Source organism: Hyaena hyaena, unplaced genomic scaffold (genome assembly GCF_003009895.1).
Source record: "Hyaena hyaena isolate Hyena2069 unplaced genomic scaffold, ASM300989v1 scaffold_1351, whole genome shotgun sequence".
Lineage (NCBI taxonomy): Eukaryota > Metazoa > Chordata > Mammalia > Carnivora > Hyaenidae > Hyaena > Hyaena hyaena.
The window spans coordinates 390,078-402,378 of record NW_024081979.1 but is presented as its reverse complement, the minus strand read 5'-3'; the positions used below and the strand labels follow the sequence as shown (position 1 = coordinate 402,378).

Below are 12,301 nucleotides of genomic sequence, written 5' to 3'. Positions count from 1 at the left end.
AGGGTGGGCTCCACCTGCCTGAGGATGGGCCTTCAAGTGTTAGGAGGTCTCTAAAGCCCTCACAGGAGGACAGGAAGGGACCCCCCCACAACGACTGGCTCACCCACAATCTTTTTCAAGTGTCATCCTTTTCTTTCTAAAAACTTCTGCAAAGTCCAACAAATAGATGCTTTATAATAAAAAGAATATTCTTAAAAATGTGTTTATTTTGAGAGAGAGAAAGTGGGGGAGGGGATGAAAGAGAGAGGGAGAGAGAATCCCAAGCAGGCTCCTCTCTGTCAGCACAGAGCCCAGCACAGGGCTTGATCCCACGAAACGTGAGATCCAGACCTGAGCTGAAATCAAGAGTCAGACACTCCAACAACTGAGCCCCCCCGCCAGGCGCCCCTGAGGCCAGAATTTTCTGATCCCTCTGGACCCGTGGGAAGTGCTGATGAGGACAATGGCCAGCTGGAGGACCTAGAACGTCAGTCCCCGAATGGTAAAGGACTAAGTCCACTAGGATGTCCCAGCAAAGGTCAGGTGGGGAGCAAACCAGCCCATGTCACCAAAGGCTAACAGGGATAGGTGCCCCCCAGGCAGGGGGTCCCGTCTGTAGCCCAACACGCTGGTACGGGGACCCCAGACATCAGACCTGGGGTGGGAGGGGCCAAACCTGCTTCTCTAGCCTCCCTGGCTTCGCTTCCCTTTGCGAGTAAGATCCCGAAATGGAAGAGCAAGGAAGGGAAGACAGGGAGCCCGACACGCCCTGCTTTGCGCAGCAGGGCCGCCTCGGGGCACGCATGGGACACGGGCAGGAAGGCCTCCCAGGCCGGGGAGCCCCTGACCCCAGGTCACCATCATGGCTGCATCCCCACTTCTAGGGGAGCTCTGGAATGTCAAAGTCCCCCTGGCCACACCCGCGTGGGGTGGGCAGGTCAGCGGGCAGCCTCCCTGCCTGGTCACTCCTGCCCGAGCACGGGAGACGGGGCCGTGGGGAGGGGATATGGACACAGCACGGCGCCCAGGGGAGAGGCCGGTCTCCGATTTAGATACCGCTGGCACGGTCCGGTTTGGTGCTCGGAGGGGTGGGAGGCAGGCCCCGGGAAGGGCACTGCAGGAGGCATCCCGAGAGGGGCTGGGGACCAGACTCCCGTCAGAACGCCTCCTGTGCTTCAGCCACTCAGCGCCTGTCAGAAATTGCAGCGGACGCCAAGGTCACGGGGGAAGGCCGAGGGACACCAGCCCCGCCTCCTGCGCAGCGCCAGCGGCGCCCAGGAACAACGCTGCGGATCGGCCTCAGCGCCGGGCCAGGAGGGCTGGCCGCCAGGCCCCGCGCGGCTCCCAGCGGACGACGCCGACAGCCGCTTCTGCAACCTCCCAGAGCTCCGCACGGTGAGTGTCCCTCACCCCACTGACTGCCTGGTCACCCAGGTGCCCCGGGCAGTGGGAACGTGTCTACTGGCAAGCAAACCACGGAGGGCCTCGGAAGAGGGGATAAATCCCTGAGCATCGCCTGTGCCGCCAACAAAGCCACCTCCAGGGAGGGTAGGGGTCGTTATGGAACCCCCGCTCCAACCACGGGTGTGACCACACGCTGTGAGCTCCTGGGGTCCCTCCACCACACCCACCCCTCAGACAGGACAGGGTCACCAACAGCCCAGAATGTTCCTGCCATCAGCCCGCAGCAGGGGACCCAGGAGGCTGGGGGGATAGGGGTCAGGGGCACAGCCGCCTCCTCAGCCTTCCTCAGAGCAATCTGCTGCTCAGAGAACGAGGCTGAGCAGGCCTCAGAGGCCCGCCTCAGCATGGGGATTAGTGGCAGAGAAGGGGAAGGCAGAGGGCAATGGTACCCTCCCCCCACACCCCCGTGGTCCCAGCAGGCCCTCAGGCCTCCAGAAGGTCACCCAGGAGAGCTCCCCAAGAGAGGGGTTCCCCTCTGCTGCAGGCAAGCCAGGTCCGTCCTGATTTGCAGAGAGGCCCTGAGGTCTGGGGTGCAGCCCCACTGGCCGGGGGCCCCTCCCAGCACCACCCACCTGCCCAGGAAGCCGCCTCCCTGGCCTTGCCCTACCCACGGCTTGGTCTAGTGGGGCCGTCGAAACCCAAAAGTTCCCAGGAACACATCTAGAAATACACCCAAAGGATCGGGGGGAAGTGCAACAGGGCCCAGCACAGGGCCCAGCAGCCCCCGGGTGGGGGTTCCAAGGAGGGGCCAAGCACACGGGTGAGCCTCGAAGGTGGGAGCAGCACATCACCTAGAGCTTAGCAGAGAAGGATTCCAAATCTGCCAGTAACTTGATGTCATTCGGGAGTGTCAGCCACGCCCCGCCGTCAACCACCAGCACGGCGCCCGTCACGTAGGAGGCCAAAGGGCTGGCCAGGTACAGCGCGCTGTGGGCAACGTCCGTCTTATTGCCCAGCCTCCGCAGGGGGATGGCCAGAACCTTCGTGCTGATGCTGGCCTGGGGGCCACCTGGAAGGGCAGCAGGAGGCTTAGCACCGTGAGCCCAGGGCCCTCCACTGCCTTCTGCCCACCTTTCCCTAAACCACATCCAGAAACATTGGGGGCACCGCTGGCACCATGGGGGCAGAGTAGGCACAGGCAAGGTACGGAGAGCATGGCCGTAGAGCCAGCACAGGGCTTTGTGACATACACAAGGTCAGGGTTCTGGGAGCTCTAATGGGTGTCCCACTTGTGTCCAGCTCATACGTCAAGGCCAGCAGCCCTGTGGCCTCTGCCTCCAAGGAACAGCTGCCCGTGTCTGGCTGACCATTAGTCCATCACAGGTGTGCTCACCAAGAGTGGCCCAGACTCGGCTCGGGGACAGACACTTTGCCAACCCTGGGAGCCACGAGGAATTGGCCCTTAGCCTAGGCCTGTCCCAGTCTGGCAGGAGAGGGACCCGCAGAGGCTCCCCGAGGGGCTTACCGAGCCGCGAGAACCCCTCCGTGCCGCTGATGAGGCCAGGGGCGAGGCTGTTGACACGGATGTTCTGGGGACCCCACTCCACAGCCAAGTGCCGTGTCATCGCATCTGCACAGAAGGCATGCGGGCATGAGGAGGGATGCAGGGCTGCCCTGCTTTCTGGGGTGGCTTGGCTATGATCGGGGCTCAGGGCCAGAGCCGGGCCTCTCCATGGCCCACCACCGTGCTTAGCTTTCCTAGGACACTGTGGGCCTCCGGGGACAGGCCAGGGAGGGAGCCAACAGGAGCCCAGGCAGGCAGACCAGCGGGGGTGCCGTACCCACAGCCGCCTTGGCAGAGCCTGCGTGCACTTGAAGCACCTGCCCCCGGGTACCCAGGGTCGCAGTGATGTTCACGATCACCCCTCCATGTTCCTGTAACACACAGGGGAGCACAGTGAGCAGGTGGCCAGAAGAGGCCTTTCCCAGGTGGAAGGCACGCTCACCTGGAAGAACTTCTCATAAAGCACACGGGATGTGTTGAAGGTGCCCAGGGTGTCAATGTCCATCACGGTCTTGAAGGCATTGAAGGACAACGCGCTGGCAGGGCACAGGAAGTTTCCAGCTGCACCTGCAGGGTGCAAGGAGACAGTGGCCGGGGCTGGCACTCCAGGCGGTTAGGACACACGGGCCTCAGGATGGTCCAGGCTAGACGGAGAAGGGGCCCAAGCACTGGAGTACGTTCTTTGTCTCCAGTGATGACAAGGCAGGATGGATAGCGTGGGTGGAGCTGTGCTCCTCAGAAAGACACATGGAAGTGCTAATCCCTGGCACCTGGGAGTGTGAGCTTATTTGGAAATATGATCTTTGTAGACAATCAGGTTAAGATGATGTCATCCTGGGTTGGGGGGACCTAAATCCAAGAACTGGTGTCCCCCTGGGAAAAGAAGAAAAGACAGAGACACACGAGGGAGGCCATGCAGAGGCAGGCGGAGACCGGAGCAACGCGGCCCCAGGCCAAGAGCACCGAGGCTGGCCAGCAAGGGCAGAGGCTGAGAGAAAGGCCTGGCACTGATTCTCCCCGGGACCTGTCCGAGGCGGCCGGCCCTGCTGACACCTAGGTTTCGGATTTGTGATCTCCACAAGTGTGAGAGAACAAACTTCTGTCGTTTTAAGGCCCTCGGCTTGTGGTACTTCATTACCTACAGGACATTTATATACCCCACGTTTTTAAGAGGGAATTTCAGCAAAGAGTGAATCTTGACGGAAACTACAGGCTGGCTAATAATACCTATCATCCTGGTTCACCAACTATAACCAATGCAAGATGTTAACAAGAGGGGCCATTGCGTATGTATGGGGGGAGGGCGGTGCAATTCTATGTACCTGCTGCTCAATCATTCTATAAATCCTGACCTCTACTAACAAAAATTAAGCCTATTTTTCCCTTTTCTTTTTTTAAGGGAGAGTTTTGGGATACGGGAGTGGCCCAGCTCTGTGATTTAGCCGCGTTCCCAGGATGTCCAACCTTCTCTGTGACTGCACTGACCCAGGGGCCTGGGGCCCAGGCTTGGGGTCCCGAGGACCCCGCAACAGGGAGGTCTGGTACTGCCAACCCATCACAAGCCCCCCGGCCTCGCCCAGCAGCCACTCACAGTTAATGAGAATGTCAATTTTCCCAAACTCCTTCAGGGCCTGGTCCACAGCGGCTGTGATGACTGGGGGAGCTCGAACGTCCAGGGACAAAGGCAGGCACCGCTGGCCGGTGGCAGCAGCCAGCTTCCTGGCAGCCTAGAAGCCAGACGGGGAGGGAGGCGGGCAGCAGCCCAGGGGCCTTGGCCTGGAGCCGGGAGCCTCCTGCCCCATTACCCTCCAGGCCACCGTCCACCGTCAGGGGTCAAGAGCAGCCCCCGCTGACGTCCCGTCCCTGAGACCAGCTGTGGCAGGGCTGAGACCTTCCTCCCAGGTGGGCGGGACCTGAGAACCACCCTCAAAATGCATATGAGCTGAGGTCTCTCACGGGGCCACAGTACCACCCAACCTGAGGGCCTCCTCGCAAATATTAGATTGTGTAAAAAGCCAGGGGTGTCCCTGGGAGGAGGCCACTTGCGTTGAGGCTCCACATCTGGGGGAGGAACACGTTTTAGTGTCACCATCCTCTGGACCTCAGGACCCTCGAGGGTGGGGTGGGCCCAGGAGAAACCCCCTCACCAGCGACACTCTTGGAAGGCTTCTACTGGCGATGACTGTGTGGCAGCCGTGCCTGCAAAGCCAGAGCGCAGGGGTGAGGGCAGCAAGGCACAAGGGACGCGCCCAGGTGGGCTGCCACCTGGTGCTCCAGGCAGAGCTCCCTTCCCCCAAGGGTCTCCTGGGCTGCAGCACCAGCCCCAGGGCTGAAGGCAAGGACAGAGAGAGCCCATTCTGAGGCCAGGGTGCCTGCCTTGCCTCACCTGGCCACCTCAGCCTCACAGGAACAGCAGCAGCTACTGCGTGCTGAGTAGGTGCCACCTGATCTTCAAAAGGACCCTCAGCACAGCTGACTACACTCTGCTTGGAGCAACGACACACACAAAGTCACCAGCTTGGAAAACGAATTCACCTGGAATGGGTGGATCCCCAAATCTTATCCAGTGAGACTCCCTTCTCTGGTATGAAAAGTGGGGGCCTGGGGAAAACTGGGGATGAGTCTCTAGGATATCAGCAGGCTTCCTCTCCCCCAGCCCCAGCCTAACCCCGGCCCTGGCCCTGGGGGGGGGAGGGGAAGGGCACAAGTGGAAGTGGTTGACCTGGGCCTGAGGGCACAGATCTCCTTTCTCAAGAGACACTGTGCTCTTCACACTACTGGGGTCAACTCAGCTCACCCTGACCCTGGCTCCGTGAAGCCCCAGGGAGCTTAGCAGTAGAGTTACCTCGACGTGTTAAACCCTGGTGCTGGGGCCAGAGCCACAGTCTCAACTAATCTCTAGGACGAGACCTTAGAGTCCCACCTCCTTCAGGAAAGCACATGGGGTGCCTGGGTGGCTCAGTCGGTTAAGCGTCGGACTTTGGCTCAGGTCATGATCTCATGGTTTGTGGGTTCAAGCCCCACGTCGGGCTCTGTGCTGACAGCCAGCTCAGAGCCTGGAGCCTGTCTTCGGATTCTGTGACTCCTTCTCTCTCTGACCCTCCCTCACGCTGTCTCTCTCGCTCAAAAACATTTAACAAACAAAACATTTAAAAAATTAAAAAAAAAAAAAAAAAAGGAAAGCATATGAGCCCTTTCAGATGCTCTCTGATGGCCTGTGACGACCTGTGGCCTAGAGGGGTTCCCACCACCCACCAGCATCCTGCCCAGGGATCTCCGGATCGAGCGGGGTCCATGCAAGGTGGAACAAGTTCCAGGGGGCTGGGAGTGCACAGAGCAGTGCTCACCGCATGAAAATCTCAGCAATTCGGAACCCGATCCCAGAGCCACCACCTGTGATGAAGGCCACTTTGTCCCTAAGAAAACAGGAAGCACTTTATTTACTTGTCTTTTTTAAGAGGAGGCACTTTAAAGAGATAAATGGTTGTTGATTTAGGGGGTGGGAGGAAGCCAGAAGCTCTCTAAAAATTTTGGCTTGCTGCGCCGCCGGGCACTTCTATCAGATTTGCATTGTTAATAAGTAACATAGATGACTTTTAAAAAAATGAAATGCTGCTTTTTAAAGGCTGCATTCCTATGCTCTCCGGGATTTCCGGAAAAAAATTATTTCAACCTAAAAACCTCTATTCAGAAAGTTATCACTTAAGGGGCACCTAACTGGCTCAGTCAGTGGAGCATGCCAAGCTTGATTTCAGAGTCATGAGTTCAAGCCCCAAGTTGGGCAGGGCATGGAACCTACGTTAAAAAACAAAACAAAAAAAAAACAACAAAAAAGAAATTTCTCAATCAAGTGAGAAATGTTTTCAAGACACACAAGACTTCCTCGGCCTGCCTCTCGCTCCACCCTCCCAGGACCACCACCGGAGACACCCACCGCCACTGGCCAAGACAGACAACGTGCCCCCAGCAATGCGAAGGTCAGAATTCCAGAGCACGTGCGTCCCCAGGGCCACCTGGACATCGGGACTGTCCGGCCGCCAAGCACGGAGTCCCCACACCCCCGGTAAAACCGCAGGCCCGCGAGCCACCCCTGCAGAAGCTGCACGCCCCCGGGGCGCCCCCGACTCGGCCCTCACCGGAGCAGGTCTGGGCAGAAGAGATGGCGGTACTCAGGGAGACACTCGTCCTCACTGACGTCGGGCGGCGGCTGGGCCATAGCGCTCGGAGCGGGTCAAGGGCGGCGAGGGCAGCAGGGACCGACCCGAGATTCGGCAGCAGCGGAGCCTCCGAGACGCCCCGCGCGCTGGAGCCGTTAGCGCTCCGCTCCGGTCTGGATCCAGATCCGGAGTCTCCCCCGGGCCCGCACACAGCCGCCTCCCTGCTCCTCCCAGGACGCCCCGCCTACGGCGGCCGACCGCCCCGCCAGCCCCGCCCACGGCTTCCTCCACGCTCTCTCCAGGACGCCCCGCCCACAGCCGCCTCCACGCTCTCCAGGACGCCCCGCCCACAGCCGCCTCCCTGCTCCTCCCAGGACGCCCCGCCCACAGCCGCCAACACGCTCTCTCCAGGACGCCCCGCCCACAGCTGTCCTCTCCTCTCCCGTGACGCCCCGCCCACAGCGGCCTTCACTCTCCTCCCGGGATGCCCTGCGCACAGCGGCCTCCTCCTCTCCCGTGACGTTTGTCCCACGAGGCCGACAGCCCCGCTAGCCGTGCCCACAGCTTCTTCCAAGCTCTTTCCACGACGCCCCGCCCACAGCGGCCTCCACCTCCGCCCGGGACGCCCCGCCCACAGCGGCCCCGCGGCCCGGCGGGAGCGGAGGTGTGTGTGGGCCAGCGCTGTGCCGCCGGCGGCTTCCCGCCGCGGAGACCGAACCGAGAGGGCTCTGAGCCCGTTCCCGCCCCTGAACCCTTTTGACAATATTGGGCGTCAGTGCCGTGGTCGGAGCCAGCCAGGCACTGCGGACGCTAGGTGCCCAGGTTAAGGCGGCGCTCGCATGCCCCGCTGTGCATTTAAAACACCAGGCTGGAGGCGCCCGGGGGGGCTCAGTCGGTTACAATTACAAGCGTCCGACTTCGACTCAGGTCATGATCTCACTGTTCGTGGGTCGGAGCCCCGCATCGGGCTCTGTGCTGACAGCTCAGAGCCTGGAGCCTGCCTCGACTCTGCATCTCCCTCTCTCTCTCTCTCTCAAAAATAAATAAAACATTAAAAAAATAATAAAACACCTGGTTTAACTCCCCCGCCTCCCGGACACTTCTCTTAAAAGATGTCTAAGTAAGTGAATGCCAAGGCGGCCTCAGCAGGTGTAATGATATGCAATGTCCAGTACCTGTAACAAGTGACCGGGGACACAGGAGGACTAGAGGTGAGGTGCAATGTGTATTGTGACAGCGTGAAAACAAGGGGCATGAGGCAGATGGAGTCAGTCTCCACATGAGGCCACGAAGAGGGGAGAGGAGGGGAGGGGCCGTGGTTACCAGGCCTTCTGCCCTGAGGGTGACCCTAGTGGGCAGACCCCTTCTGGCCACCCTCCAGTCCAGCCCAAGGCAGTCCGCTCCTCATTCAGCATGATCAGATGAATGGGGGCTGGGGCAGCACCAGCTCCAGGGCTCAGCTTGGACCCCCCAAATTTCAGGCTGTAGGTCTCTGGACGCCTGCCTGTCTGATACATTCAATAAAGTTAATTGATCCCCTACTGGGGTGTGAGAAGATAAGCTTTATTTCAACACTCAAAACTCTTACAACTTTGCAAAGTCCTCATCCCTACCTCAGAGATGGACAAACTAATCAGCAATCCACCCCCATACACAACACAGTGAATTTTAATGTCGCCCCCTCCCACCCCGGTTTTGGGGGAAGGTCATAGTACACACTCTTGGGAGATGCCCCAAAGGCTGTCTGGCACTTGGGTACAGAAAGGACTTGGCCCGAGTTGTTACTGGCTTAGGATATTAAAAGGCACATAAAGTTAGCTGTCCAGCCTCTCTGAACTGGGGCGGGGCAGGAGGTAGACAGGGAGTAGGTCTGGGACAGAAGGGCAGACCACGGGTGTGGGCTCAAGTTCTTGTCGACAGAGGTAGTTGATCCTGGGTGGCTGAGGGCAGCCCGGGTGCTCAGCCTGGGTAGGTGCTGCTCTGGTGGCCTTCGTCTGCCCAGTCCACCAGCTCACTGCTCTGAAACCATAGCTGGATCTCCCTCTGGGCCCCCTCCACGGAGTCGCTGGCGTGGACGATGTTCCTGTGCCAAGTGATATGTGGCAAAGGTAAGGCACAGACCTCGGGGTGCACCTCTGGGGTCCCGGGGCCTGGCTGTTGATTCCGTACTGTTAAGAGGAGCAAGTCTGGTATTGTGCAGAGAGGAAAGCAAGAACAGGACTGGAAGACTGGTTCCAGCCTGGCCTTGGCCTCCTACCCACAACCTCATGACCCGCCCAGGCCATTTCTGGGAGCCTCATGTTCCCACCAATCATCCAGTGCCAGCCCTGCGAGGTGTCTGGCAAGGCAGTCAGGTGACAAGAAATGACAGCAGAGTTCACGCACGACACGTAGAGAATGTGTTATTGTCTCCTGTGTACAAAGGGCTTGAAAAACCTGTTCTAGCAAACACGAGGTATGTGTGACATCCCAGCACTGAAAATCTCTTCTGGCTTTGCTTTGGCCCGGTCCCATGGATCTGCCTTGGGAGCAGATTGCCACCCCCACACTTGGACCCTCCTCAACCCTAATGAGCTGGCCCATCAGCTCCAGTGGCTGAGTGTGTCAGGGTCCCCAGACCTGCTGATGTGGACGCTGAAGTCCCCCCTGATGGTGCCGGGGGCGGCCTCAGCTGAGTTGGTGTGTCCTATCATGGCCCTCGAGGAACAGACCACGTTGGGGCCTTCCCAGACCTGCAGCACAGAGATAAAGGAGGTTGGGAGAGGTGGGGATCGCCAAGCAATTCTGGGCTCAGGCCAGGGCCCTCCACCCCCTCCACTACCCCTGCCTGCCATACCATGGCTACCACGGGGCCGGAGGTCATGTAGCTGATGAGAGCTGGGTAGAAAGGCTTCCTCTGCAGGTCATGGTAGTGCTCGGCAAGGACTCTCTCTGGCGCCTGGGTGGCATTGGGGTGAGGGGTGAGAGGGGCCTCTGGACGGGGAGCCCCGCTGGACACGGGGGCAGTGAGCACAGTATCTTTGCAATATTTGCAAAATTTGCAACCTGACGACACTTTGCAAATAACAGCACAACGGGCTGGCACACCGACAGATACCTCCCCCCGCTTCCCCTTCTACAGCCAATACCAGGATGCTCCTCCTGACGCAGAGCTGAGATGTGAAGGGTGGGGTCCATGAGAAGCCCCCCCACTCCAGTCCCCTCAAGGACACCCATGGATCGAGAGCCCTGTTACCTGCAGCATCTTCATCCCCACCAGCTTGAAGCCCCTCCTCTCGAAGCGCTGGATCACATCCCCAACGAGCCGCCGCTGCACCCCATCTGGCTTCACTGCAACCAGGGTCCGCTCCCGGGTCCAGGAAGACCCTCCTTTAGAGGAAGGGGAATCAGGCCTCACCCTTTCAGGTCTCCCTGAACCTGGATTTCCCTGCCAGGGTCCGGGTGTCAGCTGAGCAGCTCTGGGGGGACAAGTGCATGGTCTAGCCAACAAATGCCCAGCACGGCACTGCCTTCCAGGGACAAGCAGGGCGGCGGGTCCCCCCTCTTCCAGCCTGTCCGAGGGGCCACGGCTCCTCTCAGGCAGTGGCAGGAGCACCCATGACGGACCCAGTGTCCCCGAGAAGGCATCTCCGAGAGCTGGGGAGGCACAGCTCAGCTCACCGGCCACTCAGAGGCCCAGAGATGCCACACCGGAAAGAAACAACTCTCGGCCTTGCTTTTGACTCCAGTCCTTTGGAGTGATGGCCGACAGCGTCTCCACTCCCAGCCTGCCACACGAGCAAGGGCCCAAAGCCCACCTCCTGGGTCCAAGGTGCAGGGATGGCAGGGAGCCGGGGAAGAGTGAGGTGCACTGTCCCTGCACACACTGGGACGGAAGGGAGCTGGGGGCCGAGGAGGAAGGTGGAAGGTGGAGGGTGTCTGTAGGTGGGGACACCCGAGGGCTCCTCCTCTCGCGCCTCGCTGGCCAGACAGGAACTCTGGGCTGCTGGAGGGTTTCAAGGCAGGATGCTTCCAGAGCCAAGTACAGGACTGAGCTGGGCCCCCGTCCTTCCCTGGGGACACTGCCAGGGAGACAGGAAGCATCATCACCCCTCACAGCCTCAGGCCACAGAGTTACCCTGACCCTCAGCACTAGGTCAGGGGTCTAATGTGCCTTTGAGAGAAGCCTAAACCCTGCGCGACCTGCGATGAGGAAGAACAGAACTGGTGAAGAAGTGGTAGGATCGGGAGGGGCCAGTGTCCCTGGGGGTGTCTGCATCTGCGGTTTCCCTAACTCCAGGGGGAAGGTCAACGACAACGGGCGCTGAGTCTGGACAGCAGGCAGTGGGTGCCCACCAATTCCCTTCAGGACTGAATGAAGCCCCCCCGGAAGAAGTCCCCCCTCCCGGCTTGTCTGTTCCCCTAAAACCCCGTGCCTAGGTGCCCTCTGGGCAGCTTGGCCGGCTGCCAGCTGTCCCGTCCCTGGGAAGAGGGCAGTTCGCTCTTTCCGGCGTCTGGAACACCGAGACCTCTGGCTCCAGGGAGCACCCTGCGGGTCGCAATTAGGGGGAGAACCCGCTACAGACACGGGCCCCAGGACCCCAGGCGCGGACGCGGGACGGAGTGGGGGCCTGGAGCAAACGCCCTGAGAGCAGCGGCTCCGTGTGGGCGCGTTCACCTGCTCAGAGCGTCCCCCACAGCAGCCCCAGGTCTCCTGGGACGCTCACCACCGTCTACTGCGGCCACCAGGCCTCTGGATTCCTCCTGCTCCGGAGCCCTCAGGGCCCCCGGCTCCCAAGCAAGCGGCACGGCGGGTGGACGGCGGCGGGGGGCAGCGAGCGGTGGGGAAGGACGTGCAGGGCGCCCCCGGCCCGCCCGGCGGGAACCCGGGGCCATCCAGACGCGCGGCGGCCGCACGCGCGCCAACAAAGGCCGGGCTACGCCCCCCGCCGACCCCCCAGCTCCGCCGGTCGCGGGCGGGCAGGACCACTCACCCGAGCTGGGGCGCGCGAGCGGGCTCAGGCCTGCGGCCCGCGGGCAGCTCAGCAACCCCGGCAGCGCTGCGCGCCCCAGGAGGCCGCCCATGACCCCCGGCCCGCGGGCCGCTGGCGGAGCGCGGGATGAACGCGGGGAACTGAGCCCGCAGCGCGGAAGGGCGGAGCGGAGGGGCGGGAGGGAAGGGCAGGGGAGGAGAGGGCGGAGCGGAGGGGAGGGACGG

At 60.9% G+C, this 12,301-nt stretch overlaps 2 protein-coding genes across 6 annotated transcripts in view; both read right to left on the bottom strand.

The window, feature by feature from the left end:
- Positions 1–325: 325 nt before the first annotated feature.
- Positions 326–7,325, bottom strand: DECR2 (2,4-dienoyl-CoA reductase 2). Of its 2 annotated transcripts, none has more exons than XM_039223442.1 (9): positions 7,084–7,325; positions 6,295–6,363; positions 5,095–5,146; positions 4,539–4,674; positions 3,390–3,514; positions 3,225–3,318; positions 2,909–3,013; positions 2,235–2,452; positions 326–1,169 (listed from the first exon to the last, which is right to left on the bottom strand). In XM_039223442.1, exons 1-8 carry the CDS (start codon positions 7,161–7,163, stop codon positions 2,235–2,237), a joined length of 879 nt encoding a protein of 292 aa, XP_039079373.1. In that variant the 5' UTR covers positions 7,164–7,325; the 3' UTR covers positions 326–1,169. The 2 variants fall into 2 exon arrangements, with proteins under 2 accessions (XP_039079373.1, XP_039079374.1); XM_039223443.1 differs by having other exon boundaries at positions 326–459.
- Positions 7,326–8,754: 1,429 nt separating this feature from the next.
- Positions 8,755–12,301, bottom strand: part of NME4 (NME/NM23 nucleoside diphosphate kinase 4) — a 7,899-nt gene continuing 4,352 nt past the window's right edge. Inside the window, exons 1-5 of one of the 4 annotated variants that reach the window (XM_039223384.1) lie at positions 12,078–12,235; positions 10,340–10,473; positions 9,941–10,042; positions 9,724–9,836; positions 8,755–9,187 (exon numbers count right to left, since the gene is read on the bottom strand). In XM_039223384.1, the coding sequence (XP_039079315.1) occupies positions 9,064–9,187; positions 9,724–9,836; positions 9,941–10,042; positions 10,340–10,473; positions 12,078–12,168 (564 nt within the window). In that variant the 5' untranslated portion in view covers positions 12,169–12,235 and the 3' untranslated portion in view covers positions 8,755–9,063. Of the gene's footprint in view, positions 9,188–9,723; positions 9,837–9,940; positions 10,043–10,339; positions 10,474–11,761; positions 11,941–12,077; positions 12,236–12,301 lie in introns of those variants that run through there. The other 3 variants (XM_039223383.1, XM_039223386.1, XM_039223385.1) reach the window with 3 other exon arrangements.

Bases quoted from the DNA above. Each gene is read 5' to 3' on its own strand.
- DECR2 (XM_039223442.1), bottom strand. From the start codon at position 7,163: ATGGCCCAGCCGCCGCCCGACGTCAGTGAGGACGAGTGTCTCCCTGAG. The intron at 3,515-4,538 runs GTGAGTGGCTGC...TGCACCCTGCAG, and splicing joins AATTGACATTCTCATTAACT to GTGCAGCTGGAAACTTCCTG. The intron at 3,014-3,224 runs GTACGGCACCCC...CCTTCTGTGCAG, and splicing joins CTCTGCCAAGGCGGCTGTGG to ATGCGATGACACGGCACTTG.